Source organism: Pleuronectes platessa, chromosome 3 (assembly GCF_947347685.1).
Source record: "Pleuronectes platessa chromosome 3, fPlePla1.1, whole genome shotgun sequence".
In the NCBI taxonomy this organism is placed as follows: domain Eukaryota; kingdom Metazoa; phylum Chordata; class Actinopteri; order Pleuronectiformes; family Pleuronectidae; genus Pleuronectes; species Pleuronectes platessa.
Genome location: NC_070628.1, coordinates 3111839 through 3135184, shown reverse-complemented (window position 1 = coordinate 3135184; position 23346 = coordinate 3111839). Strand labels below are relative to the sequence as shown.

The 23346-nt window shown below is 40.7% G+C and overlaps 2 protein-coding genes across 2 annotated transcripts in view; both read left to right on the top strand.

Moving 5' to 3' along the window:
* Positions 1-23346, top strand: part of LOC128437523 (B-cell receptor CD22) — a 175553-nt gene that overhangs the window by 96006 nt on the left and 56201 nt on the right. The window contains exon 9 of the mRNA XM_053419716.1: positions 710-751. Coding sequence (XP_053275691.1) covers positions 710-751 — 42 coding nt within the window. The remainder of the gene's footprint in view (positions 1-709; positions 752-23346) is intronic.
* Positions 2294-23346, top strand: part of LOC128437408 (B-cell receptor CD22) — a 40359-nt gene continuing 19306 nt past the window's right edge. Inside the window, exons 1-2 of the mRNA XM_053419551.1 lie at positions 2294-2514; positions 3462-3818. Of these exons, the coding sequence (XP_053275526.1) occupies positions 2418-2514; positions 3462-3818 (454 nt within the window). The 5' untranslated portion in view covers positions 2294-2417. The remainder of the gene's footprint in view (positions 2515-3461; positions 3819-23346) is intronic.

Below are 23346 nucleotides of genomic sequence, written 5' to 3'. Positions count from 1 at the left end.
TGTTAACGTGATTGAATAATTCAATTGAATATATATTGATAAACCGAATTGATTGTTTGGGATTTCTTTTTCTACGATGCCTTTTGTAGTTAGCTAAATAAGCTATCCGGGTTTACTCTCGTACCGGGAGGTGAAGAATCCCTTTCTAGTGCCAACTTTTTTATTTTTTCAATTTAGAAAACCTACGCTACAGCATGAGCTCATGAAGTCCAGTCTACACAAGTGAACAGTTTTACACGTGTATCAGACAAAACAAGTTTGACTCACATGAGTTGAATCCTCGTGAGAAATGATTAAAGAAAACTAAAGTAATGTAAGTTTGCATAATTATGACCTTTTACAATGTATTTGTATGACCCAGTCTTCATATGGACTGGAGCTGTAAATAAACAGGAACTGACTGACATGATTTTTTAAGTCTGGTCTCAAGAAATTCAATTAAGTGTTCGATTCACTGTCAGGCTGTAAAACTACTCTCACTGTTATTTGCATGAAATATATTTTAATAAGTTCAGGCATCATTTCTGAAATGAAGGAACATTTCTTCATTTTAACAAGGATTTACTGGTGTTGGTCCATTCGTGCATGTTAATGATGTAAAGAGGAAGGAAGCCAAGGTCTTAACTGTTCTATGATTTTGTATCTCTCATCCATCATTTCTAAAGAGTGGAATCTAGCTGCTGATGAGGCTTCACCACAGAGACGTGAGAAACAACGAGTTGCTTTATCATCTTCCTTCTTTCTGTGTCAGGTACATCTACATTTACAGGAAAGCACTTTGTGTTATATCATGTTTGTATGAAAAGTGTTTGAATAATTGTTCCTGTCTTTGTCATGGTTCCAGCTTCTTCATGTTTGGGCTTTTCCTGCATTTCTCTTAAATTACGTTGAGTTATTGTGAAGTTTGGACAAAACAGTTATTGTGAAGATGTCACTTGAGTCTCTGCTCTGCGTAGAGATGATGTTATTCTGAGTTTCTAGAAATTTTTATGCCTCAGTGACACCCGCTCATCCAGGAACAAAAAAATGATTAATGTTATATATTCACGTTTCCATGGTGACATGTCAAACTATGATGTTTCACCATGAAACAGGAATTTGTTTCAACTCAAATTTACAACATCTAATCTTCACTTAACTAAACAGTTTCACTTTCTCAGCCGCTTCTGTGTTGTAGGTAGACGTGTCTGTGATGTGACTGAGTTTCATCTTGTGCACATTATTTATCTGTGGACGTTTTTCTTGTTTGAAGTCACAGACGAGAGCAGCAGCTACTATGAGTGTAACTGCAGCAGCCAGTGGATTTGTTGTCCTTCTTCTCACTGTGACAGGTACTGTACCTCTACATTCATGTTGTCACTCTATTTTACACTCAGACTTCTGATTCACCTGAAGTGAGTTTGAGAAAGAAAGTAAAAATATAAATGAACCATTCATTCATTTTCAGATCACCACCTGTAAAGTGATGCAGAAAGAAAATATATGAAGGAATTATCATCAGTATTATTTTGTATCTTTGTTTAGAAGTTTCTATAGTCTAAAGCTCAAAATATTACAGAGTCTGAAACATATTATTATTATTATAACTATAATTATCATTATTAGTATTATTAGTATTATTAGTATCATCATGACTGAGTTCCTCTCCTCTCGATGCAGGACTTGTCATCAGTGTGTGGAGTCATTAGTTGAAATGCTATGGAATGCTGCTCATGGAAATGTGTTTCTTTTCTACAGAAAGTAAAAAGAAAACTAAGTGTTCTCTGGTGTGGTTATGAATCTGATTCTCTGTGTTACAGTGGTACAGTGTGAGAATGGCTGGGATGTGAGTTACACTTCTACTGAGATCTGTGCCGTCAGAGGATCCACAGTGGACATTACCTGTACCTACACATACCCATCCACATTTAATAACCATGATACTACAGTTCAGGAAACGTTCTGGTTCATTAAAGAGAGTAATGGGATTCACGTTGATCTAAGGACTGATCCGGAGTATTCAGGTCGTGTGGAGAATCTCTGTGAAAACAACAAGTGCACTCTGAGAATCTCTAACCTGAGAGTGAACGACTCAGCTGTGTACAAGTTCATGTTCACAACAAACCAACCTACTGGGAGTTTAACTGGTTCAGCTGGAGTCACTCTGTCTGTCACAGGTAACATTTACATCTGAACATTCATTCATTTATTTCCTACATCTTGTTTGGTTCACTTGAGTGTGTGTGTACAATTTTATATGCATGTGTGTGTTGTCAGTTTGGACTAAAATGAATTCCTTATTCTCACACACAGATTTGCATGTGCAGGTGAGCACATCAGTGAAGTATGACTTTTCTATCAAGTTAGAGCTCAGGTGTCAGAGCAGTTGTCGTCTTCCTGATCATCTGAACTACGTCTGGTACAAGAATCAACAGAAGATGAAGGAAGGAGAATCTTATTCAGGTTATTTTCTTCATACAGACAGAGTTTCCTGTGCTGTTAAAGGACTCGAGGATTTACGCTCTCCCTCAATGTGTGAGTTTAATCTACAGTATTTCACTAACAGCACCATCTGCTGGAGTATTTGAGATAATGCATTGTACCATAACTTCATGTGTCTTTAAATACTTTTTTCTGCATGGACACATTGAACTCTTGGGATACTACTGTCAGTACTGACAAATTTGTGTAGTACTAGTACTAGTATTCTGCTTGTGTAAATAAAGATTGACGACATGACTGCTCCCCAGAAGTGAAGCCAAAGCATTGTGATCGCCCCCTGGTGGCTGGTTGCAGTATAGAACATACATCCTGTCTCCTCCATGTTAGTGGGAAGGACATGGACAAATCTAAAAAGTCAAATACATTTTTCTCAAAGAAGTTTTGTGTCATTTTAGGTCGTTCTTATCACACTGTATTGTTCATGTTTCTCATAAGTTTGGTTTTAATTTGTTATTGATGAAATTAATATTAGATGAATCTTCATGATTGACAGCTGAGGCTGACTCAGGATTGGTCGAGGTCATGTATGGGCGGGACCTTGATACTGTGGCTCCATCTCCGGATCACTACTGTGCAGACTGTGGTTCCAAATGTGAAAGATGGCAGCGTTGGTATCCAGGATATTTTGGCTTCATTTCTGGAGAGTGGGAGGAAGTAGAGACGTGTCGTCCATCTTTGATCGACTCTGCATAAAAGACACAGATCATTTCCTCCATATTAACCAGTTTGCTCCATTATAAGAGCAACTTATACAAGGTCCCTCATGTTCCTCACCTCCAACAGTGTGTTTCTCCCTCACACTGAAGTCTAAAGGGAACTTCACTGTGTTTTATGTGAACTGAAAGTTTCCTCATCTTGGCATCGTCATCATCTTTAAATGAAAACTTGCTGACTGGTGATTCAACAGAGAAAATACATGGAGTTAGTTTTATAAATGTATAAGTTCATCTTCTGATTCTCTGATGTGCTCTGTGTTACAGTGGTGAGGAGTCAGACTGACTGGAGTGTGAGTTACACCTCTACTGAGATCTGTGCCTTCAGAGGATCAACAGTGGACATTACCTGTACCTACACATACCCATCCAGGTGGAATCACCTTGATACTACAGTTCAGGAAAAGTTCTGGTTCATTAAAGAGAGTAATGGGATTCACGTTGATCTAAAGAATGATTCAGAGTATTCAGGTCGTGTGGAGAATCTCTGTGGAAACAACAAGTGCACTCTGAGAATCTCTAACCTGAGAGAGAGCGACTCAGCTGTGTACAAGTTCATGTTCACAACAAACCAACCTACTGGGAGTTTAACTGGTTCAGCTGGAGTCACTCTGTCTGTCACAGGTAACATTTACATTAGAGTCAGTTTGAAATGTTAGTGTGTATGTTGAAATAAAATCACATGTTTGTTCACAGACCCTCAGCTCCAGGTACATGTGAGGAGATCAACAGCCAATCCATCTTCTACCTGGACAGAGCTGACCTGTCACAGCAGGTGTCAGCTCCCTGATCATCTTTCCTACGTTTGGTACAATAACAATAAACCTGTTGGACGAAAAAAATACTTTCACCTCCGACACTTTAATCCTGAAGACAGCTATCACTGTGCTATAGAAGGACAGGAGCGTTTCCCTTCTCCTACATTGTGTGAGTTTACTCCTCCTCATGAAGCTACAATAATGTGGAAATAATTTAAATTAAAACTTTTAACAAATAATACAGACAGTGTTTTGATTGTATTCTCATCCTGTGTTAATATAGACTATCCTTCAGACGCTCCAAAGCCTCCCTCTGTGTCAGTGAGTCCCTCTGGTGAGATCATGGAGGGCAGCTCAGTGACTCTGACCTGCAGCAGTGATGCTAACCCAGCAGCTAACTACACCTGGTACAAGAGAAGTGGAGATAAAAGAGTTCAACGTCTCAGTGAAGAGACACAATTTGTCCTCAGCTCCATCCGGTCGTCAGACTCTGGAGAGTATTACTGTACAGCTGAGAATGAGCTGGGAAGGAGTTCAGCAAACATCTTTATTACTGTGACATGTGAGTGAAACACAGGTTATTAAGTAAAGATATATTGAATCTGTCCCATTCTTTCTCCTTTAATTTTAAATGTGCAGATATGGATCGCTTGACTTCTGTCCCATAAATATTCACAGTCAGACCATCAGCAGCACAAAGAGGAATCCACCCAGCGTCAGTAAAAACATCCATAAAGCTTTCACCATCCTCAGTAAACTTGAAAGATATTTCCTTCACTGTGCACATTCACATGACGAGCAAAAAGCCCTCAGCAGACAGACAGTGGTGAAAACAAAACCCTGCTCCTGTGCACACGTAACGCACACACCTCCCAGCAGGGGGAGCAGTGGCTCATAAAGAGTTTAAGAGACAAGTCCACAAACAGGCCACTCTGAGAACTCAGAACTCTTCAAAATGCTTCATAAGAAAATATTGAATCAGAACATCGAGACAGGTTTAGCAAACATGACCAAAAGTAGTTTTTGTAAATGTTTCGTCCTGCAGCTTTAAGTATTGTTATTTGTGAAATGATAAAGTAAAAGTTATTTCATCATAGTTTTACCTGCATCATGGACATCAGCACTCATTGGATCAGCTGCTGCAGTTTTCCTCGCTCTGACTCTCCTCTCCGTGTTCCTACTGATCAGGTGAGCAAATCTGTTCCACCAAAGCCTTATACTATGAGTTCCTGAAAATCTGTTCTGTTATATTATATCAACTCCATTATTATGTATATTGTTTGTTATTTGGTTCAATTGATCAGAAAAAAGAGAAACTCTCATCAATCTGCTGATCCTGGGGACAGACTTGACCACAGTGAGCAGGTGAGACACACAGTTCAGCTTCAATCCTTTCAAACGACACTATTTCTCACATCAAACCCTTTTCTCTGTCATGTGAAGATTAAAAACTAGTTATAATTTTCTGTGCTGTGACACTTGATGCTGCTCTAAGTTTGTTGATTTGTGCTGCTTTAGATCTTGTGGAAGTTTGTGAAAGATTGTATTGATTGGTTCAGATTTCTTTAGTGTGGAGCACTGTAATGTGGAGCAGATCACCATTGGGTGTGGCTGTGTAACACGTTCATTGCGCGTTGTTCTGTCTTAAGGCCAATGTATGCTTCTGCGTTTTGACGGACACGGACAGATAGGACCGCCCTCTCCAACGTGGAACGCCCTCTCCGTGCCTCTCCGCAGCTCCTCGGAGAGCTTTTCGTGCAGCTCTCATTTTTCTAACTACACGTCGAAATGGCGGACAGCCCACGGATAGCACTTGGCTGTGATTGGTCCGCTAACGCCAGCCTTTCGGAATGGAAACTTCCTGTTCCATTCCCTACATCACAATAAACCAAAATCACAACTACGACTCTATGATTAATGTGACAAGTGTGTTAAGCCAGCGGCGTTGTCCGGCTGACGGTGGCTGGTTAGAGCACTTACAGCATGTGTGTACGGTCACATACGGTTATAACGAACTTTCATAACGGGGCTAGCGGGCTAGCCACCATGCTAACTGCGGTGGGAACAGCGCAAAAACCCGCTGACTTTAATCCCACGGCTCTCATGACACAGTTTCTCAAACACCGTCAGGTTAGAAGCAAACACTTGGTAGTAGCTAGTATCGGGTGTCCCTGCTGACTGTGTGTGGAAGCTGGGGGAAGCTAGCTGCCTCCGTGTAGCTTCAAGCTGTTGCAGCTGTTGAATTAGCAACACAGTTTGGAAACAAGACCGGGTAACCGCTGCGCTAAGACACGATAACAAAAGCATTTTGACCCGCTGGGTGTCACTTTATTTCAGCAAAAACTGTCGCGTCATCAACATCCTTTTTCTGTTAGTTGCCATCGTTCACTGTGTGTGAGGAGCCGGGAGGACGTAAATAAACCAGCGTGGACTTCTTCTATATACCTCATGAGGTAGGCTTCTCTAAGCTCGACTTCAGTTGCGCCATCTACTGTTCTGGCGGTGAATTGTTTTCACAACAAAAAGGCTCGTAGAACTATAAATCAAAAAGTGTCCGTCCGCTCTGTCCGTCCGTCAGTCCGCAACGGACTCGGAGAAGCATACAGAGGCCTTTAGACTCAGTGTGTGTGAGTCTGCTGTTTGTAGTCTGTGTCGTTTAGACAAATAAAGTCAGTGTTGGCTGCGTGTGGATGCAGCTCTATAATTAAAGGTTGATCCACAGAGCAGTCGTGTTCTTTCATATCTGTATTTAGTGAGTATGTTGAACTTTGACGTGAATTTGAGGTAATTGTGTTACGAGCTGGAGAGATAGTGTTGTGTGGCACTGAGTGTTGGTGAGTAGGGCACGGTGCATCGGCGAGACGGAGAGTTGTGTACTCGTTGCTGGTCGGAACAAGACTGAGAGAAAGAAGGGAGTTAAGGGGGTGTGGCCTATCCCCCTTCCTTCTCGCTCCTTCAAGTTTCTGTGTGCCTGACTTTTCTTTTTTTAAGTGCTGACAGATAGTTTTGGGGTCTAGGGATTATATTGTGTGTAGCTCGACCTCTAATTAAATGTCACACAACTTGTTTTGTCCAAACTTGGCTGCAGTACGTGAACATCCAGCTCCCAGATGTAGTCTTATCTGGACACAACCGATGTGACAGCACACACACAAGTGGCTCACAGACACACTAAGTGAGAAGTTTGTAGTGTTAGTGTTTGGAATTCAAACTGAAGACTTCCCTCCTTTTGGTTTTTAGTAGAACAACATGTTTCCTGTCCTTGAAACACGTCTGGTGTAGAAGGAGGCGCTTTAAATGAATCAATAGCTGCTATAGTTGGACTCTAACGTTGTCCATTCTGACAAATGTACAAGATTAAAAAGCAAGTTTGTGTTTGCAGCGTCTACCTAATCAGTCTGAGGAAAACTGTGACCTCAACTATGCCAGTGTCCACTTCATGAAGAGTCAGACGGATCCCGTCTACTCCAGCGTCGGATCAGCTGAACCCAGTGAACACAAGGAGGCGGAGGAGGTTGCGTACTCTTCTGTCAAGTTAAACAGATCTGCCCCGAGGTGAGCAGCTCTTCATTCAGAACCATGATCCTCACTAACACCACAAAACACAATAAACAGAGATAAATCCTATAGAAGTAATTTGTTTTTACACTTTCATTTTCTTGTGTGATTAAACATGTGTATTTGTTAAATGAGACATATTCTGCTCATATTCCGTTTGATCATTTTAATTAATGTTGTGACTTTAAAATGTTTAATGTTTAGGAAACATCAATTTCCTCAGACTGTCTATTGCTGCAGCTCCTCTTTTCAGCCTCTGTCTCAAACATTTGGTTTTAGCTCCTGTCTCTTTAAGCCCCCCCACTCCTGATAATGCCCAGTCTGCTCTGATTGGTCACCCTGACCACTCTGTTGTGATTGGTTAACCACTTCCTGTGCGTGTAGGAAATCCTCCACTCTCACTTTACGAGGGACACATTCAATCTCAAATCATTTCTTATAGTTTAACTAGCGTTTCCGTGATGAAGGACATGTTTGTTTGAACCCGTGTGCAGCTGGCTCTCGTCTGGTGGGTGTGTCAGAGGTGTTCCCCAATCAGCAGAGACTGTTTTAAAAAGGCAGTGACACAATGGATTCTAAAGTTCTCTCCAGATGCTGGTGTTAGAAGCTGCTGTTCCAGACGATGGAAGCAGAGACTGTGACATTCAGCCTGTATTGAAGCATTCAACACGTATTTTAACCCACATCATCTTCCTCCGAGATGTTTTCCACGAGAACGCTAAGACTGACCTCCTCCGCTAACATTGATGAACCACTTCATAACACATCTGTTTACGTTTAAATACTGCTTATGCTACGTTTGCTACAGCCCTGGCTTCTGCCGGTGATGCAGAGGTATGGGCGGGGCTACTGGTGAGGAGTCATGTTTTCTGTGGAGCAGAGGAGCTCGTTTTACCAGGAGAGGAGCTCAGACTTTGGGCTTTTTAACTTTGAAACTCAATATGTCTCCTTTAATGCTACGTCTCCATGACCTCCTGATCATTCATTAGTTTCATGTCCTTACAGAACCAGAGGTCAGGACACTGGAGAGGATCCAGCTGCATTGTACAGCACAGTCAAAAAACCTCCTGCTGTTTAGACCAACGTCTGGAAATCACCTTAGTCCCGATGGAAATATCTCAACAGCTGCTGGATGGATTTGAATAGAAGTTCATTCAACTGTTCATGGTCCCCACAGGATGAATCCTTCTTTGGTGACAGTCAGACTCCAGCATCATTGTTGAAGTGAATGTTCAGTTTTAAGTGACTTGTCTTGACAGCTAATGGATAAATTGCCCTGAGGATGAATCCAAACGACTTCAGTGACTCGACTTTTATCTGAAATATATCAGCAACTTGTAGAAGTTGATAAAAACGCCACATTTAGCCTGAAAGAAAAATATCAAACATTTTATAACTTGCAGCTTCAAACATGAAAATATCTGTGGTAAACTTGTAAATAACTTTTTTCTATTCATAAAATTATAAAAACAAGCATTATTAGTTAGTTGTAGTGTGACACTGCTGCCACTAGATGGTAGTAGAGAGTGTTACTGATGAAACCACAGAGAGGATTCTGTCCCTTTCTCTTCTTTCTGTTTTTACACTATTGTTTCCATCGTTTCCATCATCAGCCGATCAGGAGTTGTCCTCATTTCCTCTGAGGACTGGAGGGAGCACGTCTCATGTGGATGTGAGCTGCTACTGACGTGATGAACGCCTTGAATGTGACGTTAACACAAAGTGAACTGCTGACACCAGATGAGCTGTGTTGCCTCTGGTGTCTGTTCAAAGTTTGCATCAGGCCCATTGATTTCACTTTAGTGTTTTGTGGTATTTCTCACATCATGTGTTAAACACGTGAAGAAGAAGGAGTTAGGTGTGTTTTAATCCACCATGTTCACACGGCGGCCATTTTCCTCTGACGTCTCTCTCAGGGTGTGAAGCTTGAATGTTGTTACGAACAGAATAATGTTGTACTGCTGTGATCCAGGTTTAAAAGTTAAACAAAAAAGTAATTTGTTATTCATTATTCTTCATTAGGATTATTGATTCATCATTATAATATTATTTTTGGTAATTTTAGTAACATAATAAGTTTGCTTGCTGCACCTTTAGGAGACTGATGTGAATTATACTTTTACTTTTTCTATACAACATTATTTATATTTATAGTCTTGTTTATTTCATTTGTTGTTCACTCACAACCTCCTCTTTTCTAACTTTGTGATGTACAGTTTTGCAACAAAGCAGATTTTCTTGAGGGATCATTAAAAGTGTGTTTTTTATTCTGTTCATATATTTTTATTTTTACGTTATATTGTGAAGCTCACTTTTTCTAATTTGCTTTTGTTTTGAAACTTTTACTATATATTAATCTCACTAACAGTATTAATGGCATTTTATTTTCCTGTTCAATTTTAATCTTTCTTTAATTTTTTTTTTTTTTATGTCAATCTTTATTGCATCTTAATGGGACACTGAACAGATGAGATTAAAAACACCTCAGTTTTTCTCAAGTCTCTTTAAATTTATTTTTCTTGTGTCCTTGAGATGTTGTGATGTGGATGATACAGGTTTGATATGAACAGCCACTGAAGTTATTTCTCACACTGGTACAAACCACAGTTTGTACAAACCACAGTTTGATCTACGACCATCGGTCTCAACATGCAGGTCAGTGGAAAGAGGAAGGAAGTAAGATTTGTTTAACAGTTTGACTTTCTCAGCCTCTTCTGTGTTGTAGGTAGACGTGTCTGTGATGTGACTGAGTTTCATCTTGTGCACATTATTTATCTGTGGACGTTTTTCTTGTTTGAAGTCACAGACGAGAGCAGCAGCTACTATGAGTGTAACTGCAGCAGCCAGTGGATTTGTTGTCCTTCTTCTCACTGTGACAGGTACTGTACCTCTACATTCATGTTGTCACTCTATTTTACACTCAGACTTCTGATTCACCTGAAGTGAGTTTGAGAAAGAAAGTAAAAATATAAATGAAGCATTCATTCATATTCAGATCACCACCTGTAAAGTGATGCAGAAAGAAAATATAGGAATGAATAATCATCAGTATAATTGTGTATCTTTGTTTAGAAGTTTCTCTCATCTAGAGCTCAAAAGTCTGAAACATATTATTATTATTAATTTTTTTTTAATAATTATAATTCATATCATGACTGAGTTCCTCTCCTCTCAATTCAGGAATTGTCATCAGTGTGCGGAGTCATTAGTTGAAATGCTATGAATGTTATGAATCTGATTCTCTGTGTTACAGTGGTGAGTCAGGCTGGGGTGTGAGTTACACTTCTACTGATATCTGTGCCTTCAGAGGATCAACAGTGGACATTACCTGTACCTACACATACCCATCCACATTTAATAACCAGAGATTAGAAACTTTTTCACTTTGGTTAATGAATATTTCTGAGTTGATTTCATGATCTTGCATGTTTTACACCAGACGCTCCAAAGCCTCCCTCTGTGTCAGTGAGTCCCTCTGGTGAGATCATGGAGGGCAGCTCAGTGACTCTGACCTGCAGCAGTGATGCTAACCCAGCAGCTAACTACACCTGGTACAAGGAGGACGAGGACTCACCAACAGCATCAGGACAAATCTTCACCATCACTCATATCAGAGCTGAACATGGTGGAAAGTATCAGTGTGAGGCCCAGAACACACACGGACGTAGTAACACCACCTTACATCTGACTGTTGGAGCAGGTGATTGTAGCACTCTGACTTTTACAGCCTACACCCCCCCCCCTCCTTTTCATTGCACCAGAACCTTAAACCATCAATACTCAGGATTTCCAGATGTGTCCCAGATGTATATCAAGCCCATCATATTGCACATGAACAATACTGACTGACCAACAGCATCACCTGGCAAACTGAGTCATCAGTCTAACCACACTGCTAATGTCTCCTGTCTGTTGTCTAGGGAAGTCAGTGATAATCATGAATATCATCAGGTACACTCTGGTGGTTGTGCTGGTTCCAGTGCTTGTCTGGACTCTGTGGACGAGGTAAAACAAATCCATCAGTTCACCCTCTGCTCTTTTACTGTCTTCTTCAAATGTCTTCAAACACTAGTTTCAGTGTTATGAAGTTCATTTTGTCAAATGTTGTGTTTGTTGTTGTTTTCGATCCAGAATGAAGAAAACTCAGAGGTTGAAATCAGAAGTGAATGAAGCTGTGGAGATGATAGAGGTTAGAGACAGTGAGGCCAAAAGAATGACTCCATATCACTGTTTCATCTCACCATGTTAGAGAAAGAGATCAAACATTTAAACAAGGTTCTTTCCATTGACCGTCTATTAAAATGGACGTAGACTCTGGGTCTGGAAAGTGAAGTGAATGATCCATTTTGAGTTAAAAATACCATAAAGCACCACAGGCATTGGGTAATGGATACTGTGTGATTGACAGCTAGTACTGGGTGCAGGTCACAGGTTTAGATGGGCGGGGAGGGTCCTTGGGCCCTGATTCAGGCTCCACCCCCTTCCCTCTAAATATCGTTACTTCAAAATGGCAGCTCACAAACCAATGGGTGACGTCCTTGTGTAATCCTGCTAATGAACAAACAAACGAGTTGGAGGGGGGTGCAACTACGTTCAAACCATTTTGAATGAACTGTGATTATTTGCAGGTTTCATGAATAAAGTCCAGTGAGGATTAATATTTTCTCATCTCTCCTCCATCAGTCACACAACTGTCCTGAGTATGAGAACGTTGCTGCTGCAGCACAGACAGAAGACACAGAGGAGCAGGAAGACCTGGTGTGAAGCATCAGGTCAGAGCCACTGTGACAAACACAACCAAGATGGACGACTTCAGAGAACATCCGTACAAGAGAGTTTTACTGAAACCATAGTGTGTAATTATTAAATACAGGAAATCTGTCCAAGCAGCAAAATATCTGAGTGCAAGCGCCGAGTTTGAGCACAAGCAGAGCAAATCTAAGCACCAGCAGGAGCTGTGTGAGTGCAAGCGAGGGTTTTGAGTAAAACACCACAAAATCTAAACGTGCAAGTCCAGCTCTCAAACTAAAAGACTACGCTTTTTAATGAAGTGGAAAACTACCGTACATTTCCTTTCTACTCATGGTTTCCTGTTTTCTTCTCTCCTCAGGTGCACTTTGATTGGTTGATGAAAGTATTTAGGAGGGAACAGGAAGTATCTCTCTTTCCATCCCCTGTTGCAGCAGCAACAGTTTGTACAGCATGACCTTTAGAGCAAGAGTATTGTTGTGTTGTATCTTTTCTTTTTCTTTTCTGATGGGTCCAGTCGTCCAGTTTCCGCAGCTTTATTTCTGTCAGCTTTAGTTCTGATGTTGGTTTAGGTTGAAGGAAGATTATCAGGTCCTACTACCCTTTGTGGGTTGGTGTGTTAGGTTTTCCTTCTTTTTTCCATTTTGCCGGTCTGTTGTTGAAGTTGTTGTATTTTCTGCAATAAATAGATTATTTTTGTTTACCCTCTGAACTATGTTGGACGTCTTGGTGATGAGCCTGTGAGGCTGTGGTAACACCACGTGACTCATCTTGTGTCTTATACATGATATTAATGTGGTTATTACATGGATAATGAGTTATTATGTATTGTGATTTTATGATTCTTTCTTAAATAAATTTTTTTTGTCTTTTGCTTTCACTCCTTATCTATTTGTTTGTTTGTTTTTATGCAGAATTACAACAGAAAACTAAAAAACAAAATTTGGGCAGGAATCCTCATAAAGGGGCGGAGCCAGGAGCCTGTTTGTGTCACTTTCTTTACAGTTTTTTTCGATTGCATAAACACTAAAATCAAATGGATAACACAATTATCAAACCTGACACTCAAGGAGCAAAACATGGGCCCAGATCTGCACCACTATAAGCACAATGTCAGCTTCACACTTTTTGCAAAACAATACACTCAGTGATCTGCAAAACACTAAACACACTTGTATACATTAAACACAGAAGTATATCAAGATGTCACTTCCTTGCAATTCCTAAGCACTGCCTGTCAAATGACCCCCCCTATGGGCCAATTGGTTAAACACATCCATCAGGTGTTCAAACACATGATTGCTTAGACACACCAATAGGGTTTAAGCACTTTAAAAATGCAGCAGCTGAGTTCACCTGTTTTCAACCAAAATGGAGCTTGTGCTCAAAAAAGAAGAAGAGTGAGGGTGAGAGGGGGAATCCACGGAGGAGGAGAAGGCTGCGGCTGTGGCATTAGTAATGATGTTGTGTGTGATGTTGCATACTGCTCACATAACTTTCATAATGTAAATGTACTGTATTCCAGACCTATGCTGAACTACACAATCTTGTCTTTCACTGTATTTCTGAGAGTTTTACAGATGGATGCTGAGGAAATCGCATTAATTCATATTCATAGATGAGGCAGGGTTCATAGGACAAAAGCAAGAAGGAGAGGCAGACATATCATTGGCCACGGGGCTATAATCCATGTCCCAGGGCAACGTGGTGGTAACATCACCTTTTGTGCTGCCACTACACAGAATGGGGTCCTCCTCCGTCACCCCAACATGGGCCCTTACAACACAACTCACATTCTCAAATGTTTGGACCGATTACACAACATCGTCACAGCAGTAAACCACACGCACCAGATGCAATCCATTGTCATCTGGGACAATGAGTCATTCCACCACTCTGCTCTGGTCCAGAACTGTCCATCAGCAGTTTACAGTACCATACCTTCCACCATACTCTCCATTTCTAAACCCAATCAAAGAGTTTTTCTTGGCATGGCGGTGGAGGGTTTACGATCTCCAGCCCCAGGCTCAGGTACCCCTCATTGCAGTGTTCATTTTGGCAGCTATTTTTGATGTAGTTTTATACTTAGTCTTTTGACGAAAATGCATATTAGTTTTAGTCACATTTAGTCTATTTGAGTCCTCCCCATATTTGTGGGAAATGTATGAAATAAGAAGTACCCTATTTTGAAATAACTAAAAACATATAGCTGCAGCCTAATAGCTTAAAATATATATTTAGTTTTAAATGTGAAAACTAAAAGTGAGAGCAGGTCAGACTGGAGGCGAACACAGAAACTGAAGCTCGGTAGAAACCAACTGCAGCTTCTGCTCTGATCAAGAAGCTGAGGCGCTGATCTCTGATCAGCTGAGACCAGAGAAACTCTGTGTTTTCACTGTTTCCATAGTTAAGAAGCAGTGAGTCACTGAGCTCTGATCTCACTGTGTCTCTCTGAGCGAAGTGAGCGGGGCGGGGGCGGAGCCTCGGGACCGGTGCGCTATCTTGGGCACTCACACACACACACACACACACACAGACACAGACACTCGCCCGCTCCTGATACGTCATGACGGCCTGATACGATGATGTTTAAAAAAATTATGTGACTTAGTCATCCACCAACATAGTCATAGTTTTTATTTTCAAAGATCCGTTTTCGTTAAGTCTCGTCTTAGTCATGGTAAAAAGATCGTTAACGAATATTTTTCGTCCCAGTTTTCGTCAACGAAATTAACACTGCCTCATTGAAACTGTACTGGATACAGAATTTTCTGCTTGTCTGATATTTGTGGAGCTTACAGTGTTGTGCACACTCCTGTAGTAGCATGAAAACTGGGACATGTTGTGTTGTGATTCTCCATGTTGACATGTTGACTGATTTGGGGATATGGAGAGAAATACATTCAATTTTCATGGGACTGCAGCATTGGTCTTGTGTAGTGTTTGGTGGATTTATTGTATATTTGCACTTTCTCAGAGTACTTCACTTATAGAACTCTAATCACTGAGAACTGGAATTGATAAAAGTGTTTAAGGTTAGCAACAGCAGTGTGTAACTGGCTAAAGCAGAATTAAGTAATATGAAGCGTGTGTGTTTCATATGGCAAAAAAATATGGTTTGATAAATACGTGTATAGTTTTTACAAGAGTGTTTCGTTTTGCAAAGGATCTGAGGTGTTCTGCTGATTGGGTGTGTGGTTGTGCTGATTGTGTTTAGTGTTTGAAACACCGGGCCCTGTTTTGAAAATCGTGCTTAAGCAATCGAAAAAAACTGCAATGATGTAAAGAGGAAGGAAGCCAAGGTTTTAACTGATCTATGGTTTCTATCTCTCATTGTGACATGCTGACAAACATCATTTCCCAAGGGTGGAATCTAGCTGCTGATGTGGATTCACCACAGATCTCTCTCTCTCTCTCTCTCTCTCTCTCTCTCTCTCTCTCTCTCTCTCTCTCTCTCTCTCTCTCTCTCTCTCTCTCTCTCTCTCTCTCTCTCTCTCTCTCTCAAATCATTCATATTCAGTCCCAGTCACTGTGCCACCTACTGGTCAGTGGAAGTAACCCTTGTGTTAATTACCATTCTGTTCACAAGGAATGTTCATGGTGTGTTCTACTCTTGATTTACAGCAGCATAGTGCGTGCAGGGTGTGTTCTCCGCTGCCACATAGTGGACACAGGAAGCATGTACACAGCTGCACACTCCACATTGGAATTAGCATCTTTCTCAATCGTGCAGTGTCGGACGGGTAAGAAAAGTAAACCTCTGCTTCAACTAGCTGGATCGGGGGGGGGCTGTTCAACGCTGCTTACAGCTTCAGTTGAGCGTGATTCAGGATTGATGGGAAGAGCCACTAAGGTAATTTCTAACAGTCTGTAAAATGAGGAAATTCACACTTTGTACAAACCACAAGTTACTGCTCTAGATTTGATTTAACACCATCGAGCTCAGCAAGCAGTTCAGTGGAAAGAGGAAGGAAGGGGGGGGGGGTGGGGGGGGGATTTAATAGTTTAAATCTATCTATACATCTTTCTCTTACAGAATCTGTCTTTATTCTCAGCCTCTTCTGTGTTGTAGGTAGACGTGTCTGTGATGTGACTGAGTTTCATCTTGTGCACATTATTTATCTGTGGACGTTTTTCTTGTTTGAAGTCACAGACGAGAGCAGCAGCTACTATGAGTGTAACTGCAGCAGCCAGTGGATTTGTTGTCCTTCTTCTCACTGTGACAGGTACTGTACCTCTACATTCATGTTGTCACTCTATTTTACACTCAGACTTCTGATTCACCTGAAGTGAGTTTGAGAAAGAAAGAAAAAATATAAATGAACCATTCATTCATTTTCAGATCACCACCTGTAAAGTGATGCAGAAAGAAAATATATGAAGGAATTATCATCAGTATTAATGTCTTCATCTTTGTTTAGAAGTTTCAGGCAGATCAAGGTTTCTATCGATGATTATTATTATTCTTATAATTCTCAGCATGACTGAGTTCCTTTCCTCTCGATGCAGGACTTGTCATCAGTGTGTGGAGTCATTAGTTGAAATGCTATGGAATGCTGCTCATGGAAATGTGTTTCTTTTCTACAGAAAGTAAAAAGTAAACTAAGTGTTCTCTGGTGTCGTTATGAATCTGATTCTCTGTGTTACAGTGGTACAGTGTGAGAATGGCTGGGATGTGAGTTACACTTCTACTGAGATCTGTGCCGTCAGAGGATCAACAGTGGACATTAACTGTACCTACACATACCCATCCACAGTTAATAACCATGATATTACAGTTCAGGAAACTTTCTGGTTCATTAAAGAGAGTAATGGGATTCACGTTGATCTAAGGACTGATCCAGAGTATTCAGGTCGTGTGGAGAATCTCTGTGGAAACAACAAGTGCACTCTGAGAATCTCTAACCTGAGAGAGAGAGACTCAGCTGTGTACAAGTTCATGTTCACAACAAACCAACCTACTGGGAGTTTTACTGGTTCAGCTGGAGTCACTCTGTCTGTCACAGGTAACATTTACATCTGAACATTCATTCATTTATTTCCTACATCTTGTTTGGTTCACTTGAGTGTGTGTGTGTGCTCTTTTATATGCATGTGTGTGTTGTCAGTTTGGACTAAAATGAATTTCTTATTCTCACACACAGATTTGCATGTGCAGGTGAGCAGATCAGTGCAGCATGACTCTTATAACTGGGCAGTGCTCAGTTGTCAGAGCAGTTGTCGTCTTCCTGATCATCTTAACTACGTCTGGTACAATTATCAACATAAGATGAAGGAAGGAGCATCTTATACAGATTATTTCTATTCTGAAGACAGAGTTTCCTGTGCTGTTAAAGGACTCGAGGATTTCCGCTCTCCGTCAATGTGTGAGTTTAATCTACAGTATTTCACTAACAGCACCATCTGCTGGAGTATTTTAGATAATACATTGTACCATAACTTCATGTGTTTTTAAATACTTTTTTCTGCATGGGGACATTGAACTCTTTGGATACTACTTTCAGTACTGACAAACTAGTGTAGTATAAGTACTGGTATTCTGCTTGTGTAAATAAAGATGGAAGACATGACTGCTCCCCAGAAGTGAAGCCAAAGCATCTTGATCGCCCCCTGGTGGCTGGCTGCAGTATAGAACATACATCCTGTCTCCTCCATGTTAATGGGAAGGACATGGACCAAACTAAAAAGTAAAATACATTTTTCTCAAAGATGGTTTGTGTCATTTTAGGTCGTTCTTATCACACTCTATTGTTCATGTTTCTCATAAGTTTGGTTTTTATTAGTGATTTGATGATACGAAAATTAGATTAAACTTCATGATTGACAGCAGACGCTGACTCAGGATTGGTCGAGGTCATATATGGGCGGGACCTTGATACTGTGGCTCCATCTCCGGATCACTACTGTGCAGACTGTGGTTCCAAATGTGAAAGATGGCAGCGTTGGTATCCAGGATATTTTGGCTTCATTTCTGGAGAGTGGGAGGAAGTGTAGACCTGTCGTCCATCTTTGATCGACTCTGCATCAAAGACACAGATCATTTCCTCCATATTGGCCAGTTTGCTCCATTATAAGAGCAACTTGTACAAGGTCCCTCATGTTCCTCACCTCCAACAGTGTGTTTCTCCCTCACTCTGAAGTCTAAAGGGAACTTCACTGTGTTTTATGTGAACTGAAAGTTTCCTCATCTTGGCATCGTCATCATCTTAAAATGAAAACCTGCCGACTGGTGATTCACCAGAGAAAATACATGGAGTTAGTTTTATGAATGTATAAGTTTATCTTCTGATTCTCTGATGTGCTCTGTGTTACAGTGGTGAGGAGTCAGAATGGCTGGAATGTGAGTTACACTTCTACTGAAATCTGTGCCTTCAGAGGATCAACAGTGGACATTAACTGTACCTACACATACCCATCCTGGTTGAATCACCTTGATACTACAGTTCAGAGAACTTTATGGTTCATTAAAGAGAGTAATGGGATTCACGTTGATCTAAGGACTGATCCGGAGTATTCAGGTCGTGTGGAGAATCTCTGTGGAAACAACAAGTGCACTCTGAGAATCTCTAACCTGAGAGAGAGCGACTCAGCTGTGTACAAGTTCAGGTTCACAACAAACCAACCTACTGGGAGTTTAACTGGTTCAGCTGGAGTCACTCTGTCTGTCACAGGTAACATTTACATTAGAGTCAGTTTGAAATGTTAGTGTGTATGTTGAAATAAAATCACATGTTTGTTCACAGACCCTCAGCTCCAGGTACATGTGAGGAGATCAACACCCAATCCATCTTCTACCTGGACAGAGCTGACCTGTCACAGCAGGTGTCAGCTCCCTGATCATCTTTCCTACGTTTGGTACAATAACAATAAACCTGTTGGACGAAAAAAATACTTTCACCTCCGACACTTTAATGCTGAAGACAGCTATCACTGTGCTATAGAAGGACAGGAGCGTTTCCCTTCTCCTACATTGTGTGAGTTTACCTCATGAAGCTACAATAATGTGGAAATCATTCAAATTTAAACTTTTAACAAATAATACAGAGAGTGTTTTGAGTGTATTCTCATCCTGTGTGTTAATATAAACTATCCTTCAGACGCTCCAAAGCCTCCCTCTGTGTCAGTGAGTCCCTCTGGTGAGATCATGGAGGGCAGCTCAGTGACTCTGACCTGCAGCAGTGATGCTAACCCAGCAGCTAACTACACCTGGTACAAGGAGGACGAGGACTCACCAACAGCATCAGGACAAATCTTCACCATCACTAATATTACAGCTGAACATGGTGGAAAGTATCAGTGTGAGGCCCAGAACACACACGGACGTAGTAAGGCCACCTTACATCTGAATGTTGGAGCAGGTGATTTTAGCACTCTGACTTTTACAGTTTACATCCCCCCCATCCCCCCCATTTTCATTGCACCAGAACCTTAAACCCGGGGTTTTCAACCAGGGGTCTGCGGCCCCCTGGTGGTCCGCGACGGCATTGCAGGGGGTCCGCGAAATTGTTGTGATATTTCAACACATTTCCAGATTACTCTTGAATATCGTGAAAAATATTTAAAATAAGAAAAATATGTCTAAAATAATATAAAAGTGATGAGGGGAAAATTGAAACTGGCTTTGGGCTAGAAACTGCCAGTAGTTTCCCCCTGTGCATGTATTAAAGGTAGATGTAGAAGATAGATAGATAGATAGATAGATAGATAGATAGATAGATAGATAGATAGATAGATAGATAGATAGATAGATAGATAGATTACTTTATTCATCCCCGAAGGGAAATTAAGTCGTCATAGCAGCCGGTACATTTGAATACAATAAAATACAATACAATACAATAAAATATAAAATATAAAATATTGCAGTAGAAAGAATAAGAACAGAAACACAAGATAATATTGTAGTAGAAAGAATAAGAACAGAAACACAAGATAAATAGGTAGAAGAAGAGCGGTTGAGCTCGTCAGAAAAACTCTCAGGAGGTCTTGGAGAAGTAGTTTGTATCATGGGAATTTGTATTTTTCCAAAAAGAAGGCCCAAAAGGGCAGAATTAATAATGAAAATATTAAATAAAACAAAAGAGCCAAAAACAAATACTTTGTAATAAGAAAAGTAAAATGGCATAATAGCCAAAACAGTTAATTGCAATAACAGTCAACTTTACCAGGTTCGCTGGTTGAGAAACAATTTCTTAGGAGAGCTCTAGACACACAAACACACAGAAGAACTACTCACGCAGTAGGTGGGATTTGCTGCTGGTGATCATGAGGTTAAACTTCAGTAGGCCTCAATTGTTTGTGTGATATTGTATGATTATCATTTGTGACATATTCTGCATTACACTGTCATCTTCCCTATTCAGTTGCAGCCCCAGTTTATGTTGATTGTTATTGATCACCAATACTTTAACGTTATCTCAACATGTCAGCTACATGTCTGTATATTTAAGTCATGAACGTTATATATTGACGTACATATGGTTCTGAGATGCAGTACAACTACAAACTGCGTTTTAATTTTGTTTTCAATTCTTAAGCACTGAAAATCAACCGTTGTTAGTGATTTTTACACATTTTTGTAGAGTTGTTTGAGGTTTTTAAATAAACCAACATGGAAAACCAAATGTTAAAGATTCCTTCTATCCACTTGCACGCACACACACGTAGTCACGCACGCGCATTGGCACATCAGTGGGCCGCGGATTACTTACTCTAGTCAGAATGGTGGTCCCTGGGACAAAACCAGTTGAAAACCCCTGCCTTAAACCATCAATACTCAGGATTTCAAGATGTGTCACAGCTGTAAATCAAGTCCATCATATTGCACATGAAAAATACTGACTGACCAACAGCATCACCTGGAAAACTGATTATTGAGGTCGTCAGCTGAGAATCATCAAGCATCTGACACAAAAACTAACATGAACAAAAAAGTTGTTTTTGTAAATGTTTCGTGCTGCAGCTTCAAGTATTGTGATTTCGTGAAATAATAAAGTAAAAGTTATTTCATTATATTTTTATCTGCAGCATGGAGATCAGCACTCATTGGATCAGCTGCTGCAGTTTTCCTCGCTCTGACTCTCCTCTCCGTGTTCCTACTGATCAGGTGAGCAAATCTGTTCCACTAAAGATTTGTACGATGAGTTCTTGAAAATCTGTTCTGTTAAATTATATCAACTCCATTATTATGTATATTGTTTGCTATTTGGTTCAATTGATCAGAAAAAAGAGAAACTCTCATCAATCTGCTGATCCTGGGGACAGACTTGACCACAATGAGCAGGTGAGACACACAGTTCAGCTTCAATCCTTTCAAACGCCACTATTTCTCACATCAAACCCTTTTCTCTGTAATGTGAAGATTAAAAAATAGTTATAATTTTCTGTGCTGTGACACTTGATGCTGCTCTAAGTTTGTTGATTTGTAACTTGTGCTGCTTTATATCTTGTGGAAGTTTTTGAAAGATTGTATTGATTGGTTCAGATATCTTTAGTGTGGAGCACTGTTGTGTTGAGCAGATCACCATTGGGTGTGGCTGTGTAACACATTCATTGTGCGTTGTTCTGTCTGAGACTAAGTGTGTGTGAGTCTGCTGTTTTTAGTCTGTGTCGTTTAGACAAATAGAGTCAGTGTTGGCTGCGTGTGGATGCAGCTCTATAATTAAAGGTTGATCCACAGAGCAGTCGTGTTCTTTCATATCTGTATTTAGTGAGTATGTTGCCCTTTGACGTGAATTTGAGGTAATTGTGTTACGAGCTGGAGAGATAGTGTTGTGTGGCACTGAGTGTTGGTGAGTAGAGTGCGGTGCATCGGCAAGACGGAGAGTTGTGTACTCGTTGCTGGTCAGAACAAGACTGAGTGAAAGAAGGGAGTTAAGGGGGTGTGGCCTATCCCCCTTCTTTCTCGCTCCTTCAAGTTTCTGTGAGCCTGACTTTTCTTTTTTAAGTGCTGACAGATAGTTTTGGGGTCTAGTGATTATATTGTGTGTAGCTCGACCTCTACTTAAATAATGTTACACAACTTGTTTTGACCAAACTTGGCTGCAGTACGTGAACATCCAACTCCCAGATGTAGTCTTATCTGGACACAACCGATGTGAAAGCGCACACACAAGTGGCTCACAGACACACTAAGTGAGAAGTTTGTAGTGTTAATGTTTGGAATTCAAACTGAAGACTTCCCTCCTTTTGGTTTTTAGTAGAACATGTTTCCTGTCCTTGAAACATGTCCGGTGTAGAAGGAGGCGGTTTAAATAAATCAATAGCTGCTATAGTTGGACTCTAACGTTGTCCATTCTGACAAATGTACAAGATTAAAAAGCAAATTTGTGTTTACAGCGTCTACCCAATCAGTCTGAGGAAAACTGTGACCTCAACTATGCCAGTGTCCACTTCAGGAAGAGTCAGACTGATCCCGTCTACTCCAGCGTCAGATCAGCTGAACCCAGTGAACACAAGGAGGTTGCGTACGCTTCTGTCAAGTTTAACAGATCTGCCCCGAGGTGAGCAGCTCTTCATTCAGGACCATTATCCTCACTAACACCACAAAACACAATAAACAGAGATAAATCCTATAGAAGTCATTTGTTTTTACACTTTCATTTTCTTGTGTTGTTTAAAAATGTGTATTTGTGACATATTCTGCTCATACTTAGTTTGATCATTTTTATTAATGTTGTGACTTTAAAATGTTTAATGTTCAGAAAACATCACTTTCCTCAGACTATCTATTGCTGCAGCTCCTCTTTTCAGCCTCTGTCTCAAACACTTGGATTTAGCTCCTGTCTCTTTAAGGCCCCTCCTCCTGTTAATGCCCAGTCTGCTCTGATTGGTCACCCTGCCCACTCTGTTGTGATTGGTTAACCACTTCCTGTGCATGTAGGAAATCCTCCACTCTCACTTTACGAAGGACACATTCAATCTTCTCGTCTGGTGGGTGTGTCAGAGGTGTTCCCCAATCAGCAGAGACTGTTTTTAAAAGGCAGTGACACAATGGATTCTAAAGTTCTCTCCAGATGCTGGTGTTAGAAGCTGCTGTTCCAGACGACGGAAGCAGAGACTTTGACATTCAGCCTGTATTGAAGCAT